An 18082-nucleotide genomic window follows, 5' to 3' on the forward strand; every position below is an offset into this window, starting at 1 on the left:
TTCCAGGACAGAACGGCGGGGGGCACGCGCGTTCTGGCTAGTCAGGGCAGCGGGAGCTCGAGTTCGTGGTACAGAGCGATTGCGTGCGCGAGTGTGGGCTCGTGTTCGGGCGCGTCGCAAGCCAAGACAGGACTGAACAGGTGTGGCCGTGTTTGGGTCCGTGTCGAGCCATGGCGATCTCGTGTCCGGCGTGCCCTGCGGAAACAGAGGAGGCCAAGTCGTGGAGAATGGCAACAACGGGAAGGGCGCCACTTGACGAGTGGGCGAGGATCAAGACCGGGTCTTGCGCAGAGTTAGTTGCTCACGTCGTGGAGGAGGCCGGATCGCCAGGGGAGTGCGTGTGTGCGTGCGTGCGCGGCGAACTCGCCGGAGTGGTGGCGTGAGTGCTGTTGGGCCTATAAATGGCGATGTAATCCCTCTGTAAGCTTTGAGTTGAGTCCAATTGCATCAAGAGATCGCCAACATACAGGCTGTGCGGCGGCCGGGGCGTTTCTCTGCAATTTCGTGTCCGTGCACTGTTCATCTTCCTCCTTGGGTCGCTGGCGAGTATGAGCGAGGGAGAGTGAAATTGAGGGCCCAATTCCGACACACAATACACTCACCTCTATGAACACACACGTAGACCCCACTCCAACGAGAATCTTCGAAGACTAAGTCGATTTTTTTTTATATTGATGAAGTCACCACAGGTGCCTTGCTGCCGATGAAAACGTCGGCTAGTAGTCTAAGCACAATGCTGTTAAATTCTACAATATACGCTTCCACAGAAAGTCAAACCCAGGACCTGATATACTACCGAGACTCTTGTAATCACTAGACTTCGGTTCCTTTTATCAAACACGATTTTTTATAGCTGTTTTTTCTTTCTTCTTTCTCACTGGCCAGGGCTATAAATCGTCCCGTCGAATATGCACGATATTTTCTCAAAAAAGCGCACGATATAGATTTTGTGTATTGAGTTGGAATAGAAAAAAATCCCATAATCTACAAAGTGATTATAAAAGTCAAATTTTGATCGTGTTTCTGATGTTGAACTCTTCAAAACCACTCCCTGTTCCAAAATAAATGATCATTTAAAAAATTTCAGATGCATTACTAATAGTGAAAAATAAACATATTACTCCTAATTAACTATAGTAGTTATGATTAAAACAACATTTTTTATTTAGTTTTCTAAATCCTCAATAAATGCAAATGCATTTGAACCAGAAAAGTAAGACCTACTTAAGCATTTGGTTGAATCCATGCCCTTCTCCATAAATTTTTTTCTTTGTATTTGATATTGCTTTAATTAGATGGATGTTACTACAATTTAAAAGAACACTCTCCATGGAGCAAAATTTGAAGGCTAAATGAACACTTATTTAGAAAGGAGGGAGTAGGGCACACTTTTATATTTGAATGATACTTTTCCGTAACAAGTTTATTTGTTCAGAACAATTTCTGTTCTCAAAACATTTGTTTTGTGTATGGAATATTTTGTTTTGTTCTCACAGCATTTTCTGTTTTGTGATAGAACATTCATAGCTTTTATAGCAAACAATTTTGTTCAAGAACGATTTCTATTTTTTGAACAGTTGATAGTTGAGTCGTAGCATAGAAATGGAGGCTTCTAATTTCTTTTCTTTCCTCGAGGGCCGCATAGCAATGGTGCGAGTTGGACGCCACTTTGTGCGATGGCATTGGTGTCCAATCACATAGTACGTAATGAATAGACACATCGACGACCCGCTGAAATGCATTCGTTTAATTAAACTTAAGATAAGAGAGTCTGCTGGTTGCTGTGATCCAACCAGCATCCCAGCTCCCCAATCGCGCGCGCATACTCTACAGAGGAAACGCAGTGCGACTTCTGATCAGAGAAGGCTAGACCCGCCATTTTTTGTGGCACCGCCTGGACGGCGCCGCCGGAAACTCAAGCTGATTGGCATGTATGCCGAGCAACGACGCAAGAATGTCGATGCATCGCCGCCGTCCAGCAGGCCGCGCCAGCCCAGCCGCCGCCATGTCGCGTCCGCTCCTGCTGCTCCTCCTCATCCTGCTCCTGTCGTCCTCCCTGCGCCCAGCGGGCTCGGCGCGGGGCGAGGCCGAGGCGCTCCTGCGGTGGAAGGCAAGCCTGCTGGCGCCGGCCGACGCCCTCGCCTCGTGGTCGCCGAACGGCTCCACGGTGGGCGCCGCCGCGCCATGCGCGTGGCGCGGCGTGTCGTGCGACTCCCGCGGCCGCGTCGTGGCCCTGGACGTGGCCGGCGCGGGCCTCGCCGGCACGCTCGGCGCGCTGGACCTCGCGTCGCTGAGCAGCCTCGCCAGCCTCAACCTCAGCTTCAACGCGCTGGCGGGGCCGCTCTTCCCGTCCGACGTGCCCGCGCCGCTGCTCAGCGTCCGGTCCGTCGATCTGTCCAACAACAGCTTGTCGGGCCCGATCCCGGCGACGCTGCCGGCGCACATGCCGAACCTCGAGCTCCTCAACCTCTCGTCCAACCAGTTCGCCGGCGGAATACCGGCGAGCCTCCCCAAGTTGACAAGGCTGCGGAGCCTTGTCCTGGCCTCCAACCATCTCGCCAGCGGCGTACCGGCAGCGCTCGGCAACTTCTCCGGGCTACCGGAGCTCGAGCTATCCAGCAACCCGTTGGGCGGCACGATTCCTGCTGCTCTCGGCAAGCTCCTGTCCCTGGAGCGCATCAACGTCAGCCTCACCCAGCTGGAGTCCACGATTCCAGGCGAGCTTAGCCTCTGCACCAACCTCACCGTCATTGGCCTCGCCGGGAACAATCTCTCCGGCGGGCTGCCGCCGTCGCTGGCCAAGCTGACCGGAGTACGGGAGTTCAACGTCTCCAAGAACATGCTCACCGGCGAGATACTGCCGGGCTACTTCACGTCTTGGACCGATCTCAGGGTGTTCCAGGCGGACGGCAACCGCTTCACCGGCGGGATACCCCCGGAGGTCGCGTCGGCTTCCAGACTCGAGCTCCTCTCCTTGGCGACCAACAACCTTTCCGGCGAGATCCCACCCGTCATCGGAAGGCTGACAAGCCTCACGGTGCTGGACCTCTCCGAGAACGAGTTCTCCGGCGCGATCCCCCGGACGATCGGCAACCTCACGAGCCTCACCACCCTGAGGCTGTACGATAACAAGCTCACCGGCCGGTTGCCCGACGAGCTCGGGAACATGACGGCGCTGCAGAGGCTCTCCATCAACACCAACATGCTGGAGGGCGAGCTGCCGGCCGAGCTCACCCGTCTACCGAACCTCCTCGGCGTCGTCGCCTTCGACAACCTGTTCTCCGGCGCCATCCCATCGGATTTCGGCCGGAACCTGTCCATCTTGGGCATGTCGAACAACAAGTTCTCCGGCGGGCTGCCGGCGGGGCTGTGCAGCACGCCCCGTCTCCGGTACCTTAGCCTTGACGACAACCACCTCTCCGGCACCGTGCCCGCTTGCTACCGTAACCTCACAAAGCTGGTGCGCTTCCGGATGGCGAGGAAACGTTTGTCCGACGACGTGTCAGAGATCTTGGGATCGCATCCTGACATGTACTACTTCGACCTGTCCGGGAACTTGTTCGACGGCCAGCTCCCGGAGCACTGGGCTCAGTTGAAGAGCCTCTCGTACCTGCACCTGGACGGCAACAAGATCACCGGCACGATTCCGGCCAGTTACAGCGCCATGACTGCACTGGAAGACCTGAGCCTCGCATCGAATCGTCTGACCGGAACGATACCGCCGGAGCTTGGAGAACTGCCACTGCTCAAATTGGATTTGAGTCACAACATGCTGTCCGAACAGATCCCTCTGTCAATGGGGAACGTGACTGGGATGCTACGGCTGGACCTGTCCGGAAATCGTCTTGACGGCGGCGTGCCGGTGGAGCTGACGAAGCTTGCCCACGTGTGGCACCTGAACCTGAGCCATAACAACCTGACCGGAAGTGTCCCGGCTCTGCTCGGAAAGATGGCCTCGCTGCAGGAGCTGGATCTTAGCGGCAACCCGGGCCTGTGCGGCGACATCGCCGGCCTGGATTCTTGTCGCCTGGATCCCATCACCAGAGATGCCTCCAGACGGCGCATCGTGAGGCGGCAGATCATCGTCGCCGCCGGCGTGGTCGCCGCCGCGGCGCTGCTGCTGGCCTCCGCTGCCGCGGCGGCGTGCGCGCCGGCCCGCAGGAGGCGGCGGACCGGTAAAGACTGCGCGGACACGACGGCGAGCGGCAGCGCGGTGGCTCTGAGTCTGACGGCTTCCGTCTGGGGCAAGGACGCGGAGGTCTCGTTCGGCGACATCCTCGCGGCGACGGAGCACTTCAACGAGGCCTACTGCATCGGCCGGGGCAGCTTCGGGAGCGTGTACCGGGCCGACCTGCCCGGCGGGCGCAGCCTCGCCGTCAAGCGGCTGGACGCGTCGGAGTCCGGCGACGCGTGCTGGGGGGTCAGCGAGAAGAGCTTCGAGAGCGAGGTCCGGGCGCTGACGCGCGTCCGGCACCGGAACATCGTGAGGCTGCACGGGTTCTGCGCCATGGGCGCGGCATGTACCTGGCGTACGAGCTGATGGAGCGGGGCAGCCTCGGGCAGGTGCTGTACGGGCACGCCGGGCGGAGCAGCTGCGAGCGGTTCGACTGGGCGGCGCGGGCGCGCGCCGTCGCCGGGCTGGCGCACGCGCTGGCGTACCTCCACCACGACTGCTCGCCGCCGGTGATCCACAGCGACGTGACCGTCAACAACGTGCTGCTGGGCCCGGACTTCGAGCCGCGGGTGTCGGACTTCGGCACGGCGAGGTTCCTCGCCCCGGGGCGCTCCGGCTGCACCAGCGTCGCCGGCTCCTACGGCTACATGGCGCCAGGTAAAGGCGCGGAACTCGCAATGGCAGCGGCATCGTGCCGTGCACTGCGGTTGCTGCTCACTGTGTGTTCTTGGCCGCAGAGCTGGCGTACCTGAGGGTGACGACCAAGTGCGACGTGTACAGCTTCGGCGTCGTGGCGCTGGAGATCCTGATGGGCAGGCACCCGGGCGGGCTCATCAGCTCTCTGCACTCGCGGCGCGCCGCCGGCGAGCCGATGCTGCTGAAGGACGCGGTGGATCAGAGGCTGGACCCGCCGGCGGGGCAGGTGGCCGGGCAGGTCGTGTTCGCGGTCGTGGTGGCTCTGTCCTGCGTCCGGGAGGACCCCGACGCCCAGGAGCTCTCTGCACGTAGGCTGTCGGTGCTCGACAGGCCGTTCGCCGCGATCAGGCCTTTCGCAAGGATAACCAGCTGCAGTTGTACAGAAACAGGCTCTCTTTTATTTGCATGCCATGATTGCAAAACCACGAGGCTTGATTAACTCGGATTGATCATTAGTTAGCGGCAGATTGATAATTCAAATTAATTCAAAGTGGAAAAAAAATAAGAACTGTTTTCCAGGGTGTGATGTGCACAACTGCCCCAGCGCATTGCATACACTTCACAGGAATCACAAGATCTCAATAGCTAAACTTCAACAAGGCCGAATAAAAGAACATACTACCCTCATCATAAAATTGCAATGCACAAGTACCATGACAGATCACACGTCCACGAGATACTTTCATAACTAATGTCTGAATAGGTTCAGAAAATGTCAAAATTGCAAAGCATGCAGCATCACAGCACGAAATAGGCGAACATATAACATAAGTTTCAGGGTACAAGACAAAAGGTGTTCGCATTTCACTATAGCCGCATGCCAAAGCTTCACTCGTCATCACCGAATGTTGTCTTCTTTCCTGAAAAATTTGAACCACATGTAACAGCAATTAAAAATCAAGCGTTCCAAACAAACACAGCTTCAACAAGTTTGCTATTCTGACAGCAGATAGAAATCTGAGCGGCTAAAACAAACACGAATACTACACGCAATTTACAGCTGGGATGTAAAAGTAGAGTTTACCTGTACTAGCTGTACCAGCGCTCTGCTTGTATGGAGTGCCCCGACCTCCACGGCCTCTGTCACCCCTTCCACCAAATCCACGTCCACGTCCTCCGTCACGTCCACGGCCACCTCGGCCCCTGTCACTTCTCCCTCTTCCTCCACTGAAACTTCCACGCCTGCCACCACTGAAGCCACCATCTCTGTTGTTATCAGGCCTAGGCTTTGCCTCATCAACATACAAGTTGTAGCCATGAAGGTCGGTTCCATTCAGCTCATATGCTTTATTCAAGGAATCCGGATCCTTGAAGTCCATGTACGCCATCCTAAAAAACCAAGCAAAGCCTCATGTCAACAAGGAGCTTTTGGAAAACGCCCCAAAACAGGGGCTGAACCTAAGCATAAAGAATTGATATGTGAAAAGCCAACAGACCCTTTGGGTGCACCAGTTTCGTAATCCTTTGGAATTGAAATCCGAACAATCTCTCCACAAGAACCAAAATGTTCTTCAAGAGCGCTTCGGATCTAGCAAAGAAGCAATGTCAGATATAAAGAGAAATTGTTCGAGAAAATAGAAAAGCAATGATGACAAAAGCAACATAAAATTACCTCATCCTCTCCACTAGATGTGTTAAAGCCTTTAATAAATACAGTATTGCCTGACCTTGGAGCAGATTTGTGGAAAGAACCATTGTCCATCCTGAGTAATACACTAAACTCAGGCCGCATTGATAATGATTGGTAATACACTGAATTGGCCATTCCCGATAGGAGAACCACCAAAGATGAGATAGAGAATCACCCGCTGCCAGGAGTGTACGCGCCCCTCTCAACGGCAATGTCAACCCTCACAGGCCGCCCCATCAGGTCATGATTAGCAAATTCAAGTGCCTAAGATGAGAGAAAGAGTTTATTAACAAATTCTTCCATGGATGCATCGAGTGTCAGAACCTGTTGGTGTCAAATAGAACTTGACAGCAGTGAGGTCTTCTGATCTAAAAGTTGACTAAGCTGCATTGAGTACCAATTTAGTAAGCAGATTGTTCACCTTCTGAGCAGCTTCAGCTGTAGCAAATTCAACATGACCATAGCCTCTCATGCGCCCATCCTCGAAAGTAGGCAAACGAACGTCTACAACCTCACCAGCCTCCTCAAAAAATTGCTTACTAAAGGATGTGGAAAATAGATGTTAGTGACAACACATTTCAAGGGAAAAAAAAGAAATTGACACACTCCAATACTTACACTTGTTCACGATCTACACTGTAGGATAAATTCCCAACAAAAATCGTCTTCGATCCAGCAGACTGACTATGGTTTTTGGCAGGAGTTTTGGCCTGGAAGAAATAATACACCTGTCAAACATCCATTTAATACGAAACAGCAAAAATATAGAATAGTTTAGATTGTAGAAATACTTCTTTCTGTGCCGATTTTGTGTTGGGAGTTTTAGCCTGTTCGTCACTTTCCTCTTCACTATCTTCTTCTTCATCACTGCTGCTTTCTTTCTTTGAAACCTCAGTGACAGCCTTTGCAGCACCAGAAGAACAGTAAGCAGGTGAAACAAAATATTCAAAGGCAGAGCGAACATGAAATTAGAGTACCTTTGGCTTCTTTTGAGGAGGCTCCTCATCACTTTCATCAGAACTCTCATCAGAACTATCATCAGATTCATCACTGGACTAAAGATAGAGAAAAACAGTTTGAAATGAGTGGCAGCAATATAATATGTATATCACAGACAAGTGAAACTACTAACTTCATTGAAAGGCATATTGTGATCCGGAAGCCCCCCAAAGCATATTTTTCATGTTTAGTTTCAGTTATGATATACTGCCAAATGCTACAAACTCAACATGGTACTAAAGCCATTTGAAAAGCAATCCAAAAGATGCAACTTTTGTACACTGAATATAGACATTGAATTTTTTAAATCAATATATGCTTTATAAAGTGGGTCAAAGGCACAAGCAAGAGAAACCATACTTGTCTGTTCTTGTTATCTGTTGCTAGAGGCATTTTTGCAGCATCAGTAGGTTTTTCAGGCTGTAAAGACGATTGAAACGAATTTAAAAATTTGCACAATAGAAAATTAACAAGAGTAGATAAAAATAGGGTGACCTACTTCATCAGAATCCGAATCTGACTCAGAGTCAGATTCTGAGCTATCACTAGATTCCTCTTTCTTCTTAGGAGCAGCAGCCTTTGCAGGCTTCACTGTTTTAGCATTGTTATCCTGAAGGCACATAAAAAATACAGCTCTATTAGAAAGTGTGTTTTTTTAGTATGAAGCCTCCACCAACCTATGCCGTTACTACCTCATCCTCGGACTCAGATTCAGATTCAGAACTCTCACTCGACTCTTCCTTTTTCTTGGCTACTACTGGAGCTTTAACAGGCAAATCCTGAAGAAATTGATCATGTCAGGACTCCAACTGAAATTATTTTTTAACACAAGCACCTATCAAAGGTAATCAAATCAACGTACAAGCACAGCATGTGGATTCACAAACATATTACCTCATCTGATTCATCATCGGAATCGCTGTCAGAGCTATCAGACTCTTGGGTTTTCTTTTGCACGGTGGCAACTGACGGCTTCTTTAGCTGAGCAGCAGGCTTCTGAAAAGCAAGAAAGTGCAACAAATGTCAGGGGGGAAAAATGCAAAAAGAGTTCACAACGACTGATGCGAAACTGCATAGATATTCCGGACAGAAGTGTCACATTAGTACAAGGATCTAACATTACATGTATGTTCCTTATAATTATGTATCTTACAAAGACAATCAGGACATTCATTCAAGTTATATTAGCTTATCAAAGATGTGTATATACAGTTCAGTTCTAAAACATGGAAGATAACAAATACAATACTTACGAAAATACTTTCATACCACTGCTGAAATCAACCTTGAAAACAGTAGTATTTTGATACTTACAGGACAACAGTCAAGACAAGCACATAATTTATCCATAAAAAGCTCATGTAGAAAGGTAGGCTGGGCAGACAACGGGTAAGAACATTCAAGATTCACATTTGAAGATAAAATAGGCAGCAAATACTTGCATCATCCTCATCAGATTCATCGTCCGAGCTGCTCTCTGAGCTGCTGCTGTCAGACATAACCTTTTTGGAACCATTACTAACCACTGCAGCAGGATTCTTTGTAAGGGTAGTGGGCTTCTTAACAGGTTTGTCATCAGAACTGCTATCATCACTATCACTGCTCTCCTCGCTGCTGCTGCTGCTGCCAGCAGCAGCAGCTGGAGGTTTATTTGAAGGAACTGGTCTTTTGGAAGGCTCCTTAATTGAACAGAATATAAGTACCGATTGGTGAGAAAGAAGTCCCTAAAAGAAGGAGAACAATGCTTACATCATCTGAGGAGCTCTCGTCGCTGCTCTCATCACTGTCACTGCTATCATCATCTGAGGCCATCTTTGGCTGGACCTTAACCTGCAAAGGATTTCGTTTTCTAGTAAGCTAAAAATAAAAATCAAAAGAACATAAAGATCTCATCCATACACAAGACACACACACCAATGCCATAAAATTTTCTCTGTAGTGCATACCAATGAAAAAGCCAAAATGTGCAAAACCATGTTGTGTATTAAACTATTAATAGCATGAAACTATAATGCAAACATCTAACAAACGAATGAGTGAATGTCAAGGATATTCTAAAAGCCAATGAATCTCAATTTTCGATTTCCTGACAACAGCATACAGATTCCAAGTAATGGCTTCGAGGATTAGATTTCTGTGCAATTGTTTGTTTGAAAAATAGCATCAGACATTGTCTCACATATGTCAATAAGGCAACTGCAACAAAATATGGATAAGTACAGGTTGCCGCAAAGGCAAGCATAGCTCTCAAAAAGTGTCAGAGAAAGCAAATTAATCAACCAATAGCATGCAGCGAATAACAGCAATACAAAAAATACAGTAAACATATCATGCAATCAATTGTGGCATTGTAAAGCAAACTAATCTTCAGAGTTGGAGCATATAACTTAAGATTTTAATGGAAGGGGACGAGTGAGCTGAAAAGGAAAGAGCAGTGGTACCTCATCTTCAGAATCTTCAGAATCTTCCTCAGAGCTACTGCTCTCAACTTTTTTGGGAGGGGGCTGCTTCTTCACTGGCTCAACCTTTACAGGTACAGTCTTTTGCTTCTTCGCACTGACTGCCTTCTCAATCTCATCTTCCGCATTTCTCTTCCCTGTTCATTCAGATTAAAAAAATGTTGTCACACTATGGGATAACAAATGTACAAAGCATGCAAAACAAACTTAACAAAGAATTATCCCACTACTAATCAAAACAATACCCTTCTTTGCAGACTTGCCCTCTGGGACCGAGACAGCAGCAGGTGCAACCGCAACAACGGATTTCTTGCCCGACTTGCCCATAATAGCTCAGCTAAGCTCTGCAGAAAATATGGGTAAATTAAGAATAATGCATAACAGCAGTGCAACAAATGAAAAAACTAAAAACTAACCCATTCCTTATGACCATCATAACAAAGGCGAAACATGAAAGTTACCAAGAACACTCGTGGCAATCGGTCACGTTGACGAAATAGAAACAAAAAAAATCGAATACTTGTGGTAACTAGTCAGTAAACACAGGGTCGAGAACAGATTTCTAAAAAAAATCAAAACGTCATAATGAACTGCTACTCGCGCTCCACCACAAAGCAAGCTAACCTGCTACCCGCAGCGAATTGGACCGATTGGGGAGAACGGAATAATCGGATTCGAGTGCTCGAGACGACGCCATGATCCCGCGGAATAGAACGAGAGATTCAATCAAGCAATCAGGGGGTAGGGTTCCTTACCGAGCGCAGGAGATACGGACGCCGGCGCGAGAAGAGGTGGAAGGAGAAGCGGCGGGGTGGTCTGGCGGCGGCTCGGGGGGGGGGGGGGGGGGGGGGGGGGGGGAAGGTTAGGGTTCCTGCCGGGTCTCAGACTGGAGGGTTTAAGGGTGGGTTTGGGGAGCGGCGCGCAGCTTTTATACCATGTCTGGAGAAGCGCTACTTTTGCATTTCACCCCACTATGAGTCGATATTCAGTTGCAGTATGCAATCCTCCTCGCGGAGTCGTTTAGGTGCAACGTTATGTGAATATAACACTTTCATATGGGTTCAAATGTAAAGTTATTGGATATTTTCATATGAACCTAGAACGATGGGCCTTCGTGGGCCAGAAATCTTACCACCGTCTGCAAACTAAGTTAGGCATAACCAGCCTGTTTTACACCACCTCCGTCCGTAACTCTTCCTTAAAAAAAAAAAAAACCTTCGTCCGGACCTCCGGATGGAAACGATCCGGTGATCAATACAATCTCCTACTGCACTGAAAATAAATATTTCACCCACTCAAAAAAAGAAGATAAATATTTCACATCGCAAATTCAAGTTTAAAATATTATCCTACAAATAAACATCACCCGCATGAGGTGATATGACCCAATAAAACTCTTTCCCTCCATTCGAGTAAATCACTAAGTGACATGGCACTAGATAAAAACAATAACGTGACATTAAACTTATGAGAAGGGAGAAGACTTGAATTTTCATATGACGAATTTTTTCTAGCTACTAAGACTTTAAAACTAGAGAAAATTCCTTCTTGCCGTTAAAATCTATAGCAATACCTTCAATGCCATTAGAAATAAGAGATTCCCTTTATTGCCATTGATTTTATATTTTCTTCCCATGCATACCACTACCGCTAACCTTTTCACCGTACAACCCTACTTCATGAAATGTCCCCTCATAAGAGAAGACTTAAATGTGATACAAATATCAGTCCCAGGAGGCTGATAACACATTTATTACATCAGATGGTACATCACCGTACAACTCTACGCGGTAATGGACAGTGAAGCGCCACTATCGCGAGGATAACAACTAAAACCCACATAATGACATTAACTACGAAGAGGTCATCAGAGTCTTGCGACATACGGAGTTTCCTGCGGGTGACCCTATCCACAGGCAAGGTTGGGTGCAGGACGGAACCCCTACTCAACGTCTTCGGGAACGAAGTCTGGATCTTCCTCTGTAAAAATTAAGAATGGGGTGAGTACAAACGTACTTAGCAAGTCCAATCACACCCACGGATGGGGTATAAACAGAATTATAATGCACCGGGTAAATCAAGGATAAGGTTAGGGTTTAATTTGCGGAAAGCTAATTTTTATGCAGGGATTTATTTGAAAGAAAGGGGTTTTTAAAAGCAATTATCTTGTACTGAGTATACGTGGGGTTGATCCACACAGGATCCAAGTTTTAAATTGCTACCAAACTCCTCATCCGCCGTAGCATACGGCACAACTGCCGGACACTTTTCCAAAATAACTCATGCCAACCCATCCATTCCCAGAAAAAATACTAGTGTGACCAAACCGTAACTCGCCCAGTACCGTGGGCACGGCTATTCGAATAGATTTTATACTCTGCAGAGGTGTGCAACTTTACCCACAAGCGGTGTACCACTGCACGATCACCTTAGTGTCGGTGCAGATCCCAACAAAGCCATTACCCACCTTAGTTAGACCTGACTAGCCACCACGGGATCCACCAAGGGGTCGTCGACCTATCACCGAGGTTTAACCGGGGCATAAGTCACACAGAGCTTATCCCTTCTTCTTGATCACCCGTTGCTCTCAGCTCTCCTGATGACTATCAGACTAACTAGTGGGGTTTATGCTAAGCCGTTGTCCATACAACGGTCGAGTGGTTTGCACGATAGTGGAGTTAGGCAAGATGACACACCAACTCGGTCCTTAATTGTGACAAGATGGATATCTCCATTCCTTGCTCAACCACACAGGTACAAGCACACCATTTGGCAATTCACACAGAAGTGTCATCCATCCTGTCTAAACTCATCTTTTCGAAAATTCCACATTTTTCCTTCCCACACACTCACATATTTTCTTTTTATAAAACAAGTGGTACCGTGTTCGAGGTCCTAAGCGTTCTAGTAGCGATTAACATCCAAATAGAATAAATCATATTCAGACATTAATCTAGGTGGTCAAGGAATGGTTATAACAAATCAAGGGGTGGCTATCCAACCATATTTTCAGCAGGCAAAACATATGCAGTTTTGTAAAACAGGCCACTAGGTTGTGTTTATAAAACTGGGACAAAACATGCATCAAAGGATGAGATTGAACTTGCCGTTCTCAAAGCCTTCCGGAAAGTCTTGATCGAGGTACTGTCCTTCGGGTTCGGGGTCGCGGTACTGGTCCTCGTTCACTTGTTCGCAGTACTGCTCATCAATAGGTTCTCCCTCGTTCACACTGTGATCTACGACGCACACAAGCAAGCACACAATCAAGAAAAAAAAATAAAGATTTTATCATTGAGCTCGAATCAGAAACAATTAAGATATGGAGACAGGAGTAATATTTTTGGGTGGTTTTCTAATGGCAGCCAAAATTATATTTTAAATGGCGGGGCAAAGTTTCAGGTCGATCGGAGGATTTTTGGCGCATGAAATGACGAGTTAAAGAGGGGTTCAGGGTTAAACCGGGGTTCAGGGGACTTCTTAGTAATTAGTTTTGGAAAGGGAAGGACTTGATTGTAATTTCTAGAAATACATGGGTTACTCTGAAAAGGGGCAGGGGTATAATAAGAATTATGTTTAAAGGTGGAGGGTTTATTTGTGAATAGGGAAAATATGAAGGTCTCTTTTGTAAAAGTACTAGAGAGGTGGGAGGGTTCTTAATAGAATAGAGAAAAAGGCAGGGGGTTTTGTGGCGAAAAGCCACCTTCTTCCTCCTCCCTCCACGGGAAACAGAGGAAGGGAGGGACGGTTGCCGGCGGCGCCTGGCTAGCGGCCCTGGGCCACAGTGGTGGCTGGGAGGAGGGGGAAAAGGGGTAGGGAGGTGCGGGGGTTCGATCCCCCCCTCGATTTCAGGGAAGGAGGCCCGCAGGGAGGGGAGCCATGGCGGCGGGCGGCTCTAGCCGGTGCGGCTGCGGCACTGCAGGGCCTGGCGGCGGCCGGGGCTAGGGGAAAAGGGGTCGTAGGGCGAGAGGATCCTATCCCCCTACTCACCTTGGGTTGGGATGAAGCGAGGCGGCTTGGCCACGAAGGCCGGCGGTGGCGAGTGGAGGCGCTAGCGGCGGCGGCGATGCACGGCTCAGGAGGGGCGCGTGGGGGCTGGGCGGCTTGCAGAGCTCGAGGGCGACGCGGAGGGTCTCTTTATAGGCGAGGAAAGGCGGTGGAGCGGTCGGCGTGCGGTGGAGGCCGGCGAGTGGCGCTGCGAGCCTTAATGGCGCTCGGTGTCGCGGCGCGGCGGCGCAGGCGGCGAGGCCGGCATCCGGGTGACGGGACGGCTCGGGCAGGCGCGAGCGGCACGGCGGGCATCCGGGGCGCGTGGAACAGTGCCGCGCGTGCTGCGCGTGGGCGTGCACAGGAGCGGCCGGCGACAATGGCGGGCGCCATACGCGGCTCTGCGGGTGGGCGGCACGAGCGACGAGACGAGCAGGGAGAGATGGTGGCGCGTAGCAGTGGCGAAGTAATGGCGCGGCTGAGGTAGGGCCCGGCCGGCGCTAGGGGCACGGCGGTGTCGAGCTGCTCTGCTCGGGCAGCGCGCGTGCGCGAGAGCGCGGCAGAGGAGAGGGAGGAAGGAGAGAGAGGGCGGAAAAAGAAAAAGAAAAGGGAAAATGAGAGAAAGGGAAAAAAAGAAAAAGGGAGAGATAAAATATGAATCGAACCGTCTCTGTATAATGCTTACCTCGGTATTCCGTTCGCTATCCTAGCCTCCCCACTCGGCATCTATACTGAGCGGGCATCGGTCATCATCCGCCCTCCCGTCCTTCCCTCCATGCTACCTCGCCTCTAGGGGGTATGGATATTTCCCCACCATATTCGAATTCGATTCGGTCTGAAAGGATTTTTATTCGTCCATATCTGATTCCGAGTATTCAATATCCATAACTGGTCTGTACCCAAATGATCAAAAGTTATATTTTGAAGATGTCGATATCCATTACAATCCTACCCGACAAAACTAACAATATACGTATCCGACTCCATATTCGAACACAAATATAAAAACAAATACGATATCAATAATATCCATATGTATCCGATCCATTTATATCCCAACTGGCCTTCATCCGTTTGGCCTGGCTCGCCCCGTCCGAAGCTTCAACCCACGGCGGCTAGCTTGGCGCCGGCTGCCTTGCCGGCAACGGGGCCCGGGCGACGGGCGCCCCTAGGCGGTAAGGCCCCAAGTTCCCTCAATTTTCCCCTTACCCCAAGGACAGAGGCTAGCAGCGGCAGTCCCTGCTCCGGTGAGGGACGGCCACGGTGACTAACCTCTGCAGTGCCTTCCCTTGCTGGCCAGCGACTCGGGGAGAGCCAGCGCCTCCCTAGAAACGCGCCTGAGGCACTGGCCGGGCCATGCGATAGCCGAAGCCTAGGGCCCAACAGCGGTCCCCTCGGCCACAGCACGGTCACCACAGCATGCTTGCATTCCGACCACCCAGGATCCAGAAATGGTGAACAAACGACTTTGGCACCAACCATACGCAGCAAAACCTCTCCTGACTGACCCATGCTCACCAAAAACTTGGAAACCAGAGCTCACTAGCGGCCCAGTTCTTTCTTTGCGGCAGCGGGCTGAAGAAGAAGGCGATGGTGGTGAGGCAGCTCTGCTGAAGGGTTTGGACTAGGAATGGCTTAAATGGCTTGCTAGAGGGTTGGGGAAACTACAGGTGCAAGGAATTGAAGAACACACGAGTGGTGGTGGCGAATTTCGGGTTGGAAGGGAGTTCGGCCGTGAGAGAAGCTTTGAGCGAGAGGAAGAAGAACGTGAGGGAAGGTGAGCGAGAAAGGATAGCGTGAATGTGTGTGTGGAGGGGGAGAGTTCAATAAATGGACACAATGCAGAAGTAAATCTTAGCTAAATAGAAATTTGGCTAGTTTGTTTTGAAGAGTTCGTTGTAGATGCTCTTAGTAGCGGAGCTTATCTGGATATCCTAAATCGTCATGTGTAACAGTGCCGTGCTCGCACACGGGCAACCATGTCCAGCAGCGCGCTGAGCTTCGTCGCTGTCGACATTGCTGTGAAGCCAGTCCACAGCTCTGCATAGCTCGCCAGCATGTGTTGATAACCAAAATTGACAAATATTGAGGCTGATCGGTCAAACCGGTCTGGCCTGTGTAATCTGAGTAGATTTAGGGTTTTTGTTGAGAGTCATTTTGCAAAAATATTCGTGTACCCCTTCCCCGACCTATATATATGAAGGCTAAGGGCAATTGAGGATTAACCATAATCAAATCAAACATTTGTCACCTACTTTTTATCTCTTCAAAACCTAGTTTTTCCAACCTCTTTAATGTTCTTCTTGCGTTTCTACAGCGTTTCAGGGCGTTCTGAGTGGCCCGCCGATCTCAGAACAACCTTAGATCTTCGAGCTCCAATAGGATCCCTCCCGAGCTTGAGTGTTTTAGATTACGCGATTTCTCTAAAGGAACAGTACCAGTCGAGCCAGGCGGTCTGACCGGTTGGCGCGAGGAGATCGTCGGTGACGATTCAGGCCCATACATTAAAGGGCAGGGTGAACACCCGCACAGGGCCCCCAAGTCATGTAATTATTAGTTAATTAACTATAGAAAAAAATAAAAGACCCACTAAAGCCATGCTACAGTAAATGTGTTTTTGTTTACATGATTTTGTTAACCAACCGTGTGAGTGTTGCTTCCGCAGAAAGGAGCTTTTCTAAACTGAAGTTGTTGAAATTCTACTAGCAAGCTACTATAACACAAGAAAGACTTAATGCATTGGTAATAATAGCACTTGAAAGTGATATCTTGGAGATTATTAAGTATGAAAATATAGTTAAAGATTTCATTTCAAGAAATACTAAAAGGATGATGCTTTTTAGCATAACATTGGTAAGTTTATTGCTTTGGCACTATCTTTACCGTTTTAGCTTAAATAATGTATATTGAAATTAAAAGTATGCTTTGTTTGTGCCGTATTTCAAATATTTTTAGGCCCCATTATATATTTCGCACGGGGGCTCCTGATTCATAGGTACGGTTCTATGACGATGGATTGCAATCCATGCGTTCTAACACTTCGTGTGTTGACCCAATTTGCATCAACATACTTTTGGCGACTCTGCTGGGAAGAAAAAGGCTTCATCGGCACGCATGGCCGAAGATCAAGACAAGTCCAATGTCGATCCCAAAAACGCCATGGACATTAAGTACTATGACCTACCGGAGGACCAACGCCAAGATTTCAAGATCCAGCTCAAGGAAATGTATGATGACCCAATAAAATTCTCTCCCTCCATTCGAGTAAATGTTTTCAGAGACAACCTCGCTAAGTGACATGGCACTAGATAAAAACAATGACGTGACATTAAATTTATGAGAAGGGAGATTACGTGAATTTTAATACGATGAAGTTTTTTAGCTATTATTACAACTTTAAAACTAGAGAAAATTCCTTCCATACCATAAACAATCTATAACAATCCCTTCAGTACCATTAGACATTAGAGGTTCCCTTCATTACCATTAATTTTATATTTTCATCCCCTACATAGTACAACCGTTGCAACCCTATCCGTCCTTCTCTACTACTCTTTTCGTTCCAAATTATAGTTTATTTGACTTTTTTATCCTAAATTTGACTAATCATCTTGTTCAAAAAAATTTGCGCAAACATCATTAAGTTTAAGTTATTCTTGAAGAATCTCATTAATAATGCAATCCACAAAGAAAGAAGTGATATTTTGCATAAAATTTTGAATACGATGAGTGGTCAAATTGAGATAAAAAATAAAACCAACTATAATTTGAAACTGAGGGAGCAGTTAGACCCTGTTTGGTTAGAAAAAGTCCATGAGCTTAAAAAAGTCCCTGGGCTAAATTTTTAGCCCCACCCTGTTTGGTTAAGGGACTTAGAGGGACTAAAAGTCATTAAATGAGCTCTAAAATACAAAAGTACCCCTAGAATGCATGCACTCTCTGCCCTTCATGCGCCTGCTGCATGCACAGCACACCGGCTGCATGCAGCTGCATGCATGCACAGCACACCGGGTCACGGCCTCACGGGTGGAGGCGCGGGTGCGGGAGGACATGTGGGACCGGGGGAGGGGTAGGTTGGAATCTTAGGGAAAAAGTCTGAATTAGCTTCTCTTGTGAGTCTTTTTTATTTTAGACTTTAAG

The 18082-nt window shown here is 48.7% G+C and overlaps 1 protein-coding gene and 1 pseudogene across 2 annotated transcripts; one reads left to right on the forward strand and one right to left on the reverse strand.

The window, feature by feature from the left end:
- The first annotated feature begins 1837 nt into the window (after positions 1-1837).
- LOC120650826 lies at positions 1838-5364 on the forward strand (annotated as a pseudogene).
- A 112-nt stretch (positions 5365-5476) lies between these two features.
- On the reverse strand, positions 5477-10855 carry LOC120650825 (nucleolin 2-like). Of its 2 annotated transcripts, none has more exons than XM_039928113.1 (17): positions 10714-10855; positions 10204-10302; positions 9941-10095; positions 9249-9329; positions 8394-8495; positions 8192-8278; positions 7999-8109; positions 7860-7919; positions 7478-7555; positions 7292-7402; positions 7119-7210; positions 6922-7039; positions 6676-6764; positions 6483-6573; positions 6307-6398; positions 5895-6199; positions 5477-5730 (listed from the first exon to the last, which is right to left on the reverse strand). In XM_039928113.1, the coding sequence occupies exons 2-17, from the start codon at positions 10283-10285 to the stop codon at positions 5699-5701; spliced, it is 1686 nt and encodes a 561-aa protein (XP_039784047.1). In that variant the 5' UTR covers positions 10286-10302; positions 10714-10855; the 3' UTR covers positions 5477-5698. The 2 variants fall into 2 exon arrangements, with proteins under 2 accessions (XP_039784047.1, XP_039784046.1); XM_039928112.1 differs by having other exon boundaries at positions 7119-7228; positions 10714-10849.
- Positions 10856-18082: the final 7227 nt, after the last annotated feature.

This window comes from Panicum virgatum, chromosome 9K, assembly GCF_016808335.1.
Source record: "Panicum virgatum strain AP13 chromosome 9K, P.virgatum_v5, whole genome shotgun sequence".
Lineage (NCBI taxonomy): Eukaryota > Viridiplantae > Streptophyta > Magnoliopsida > Poales > Poaceae > Panicum > Panicum virgatum.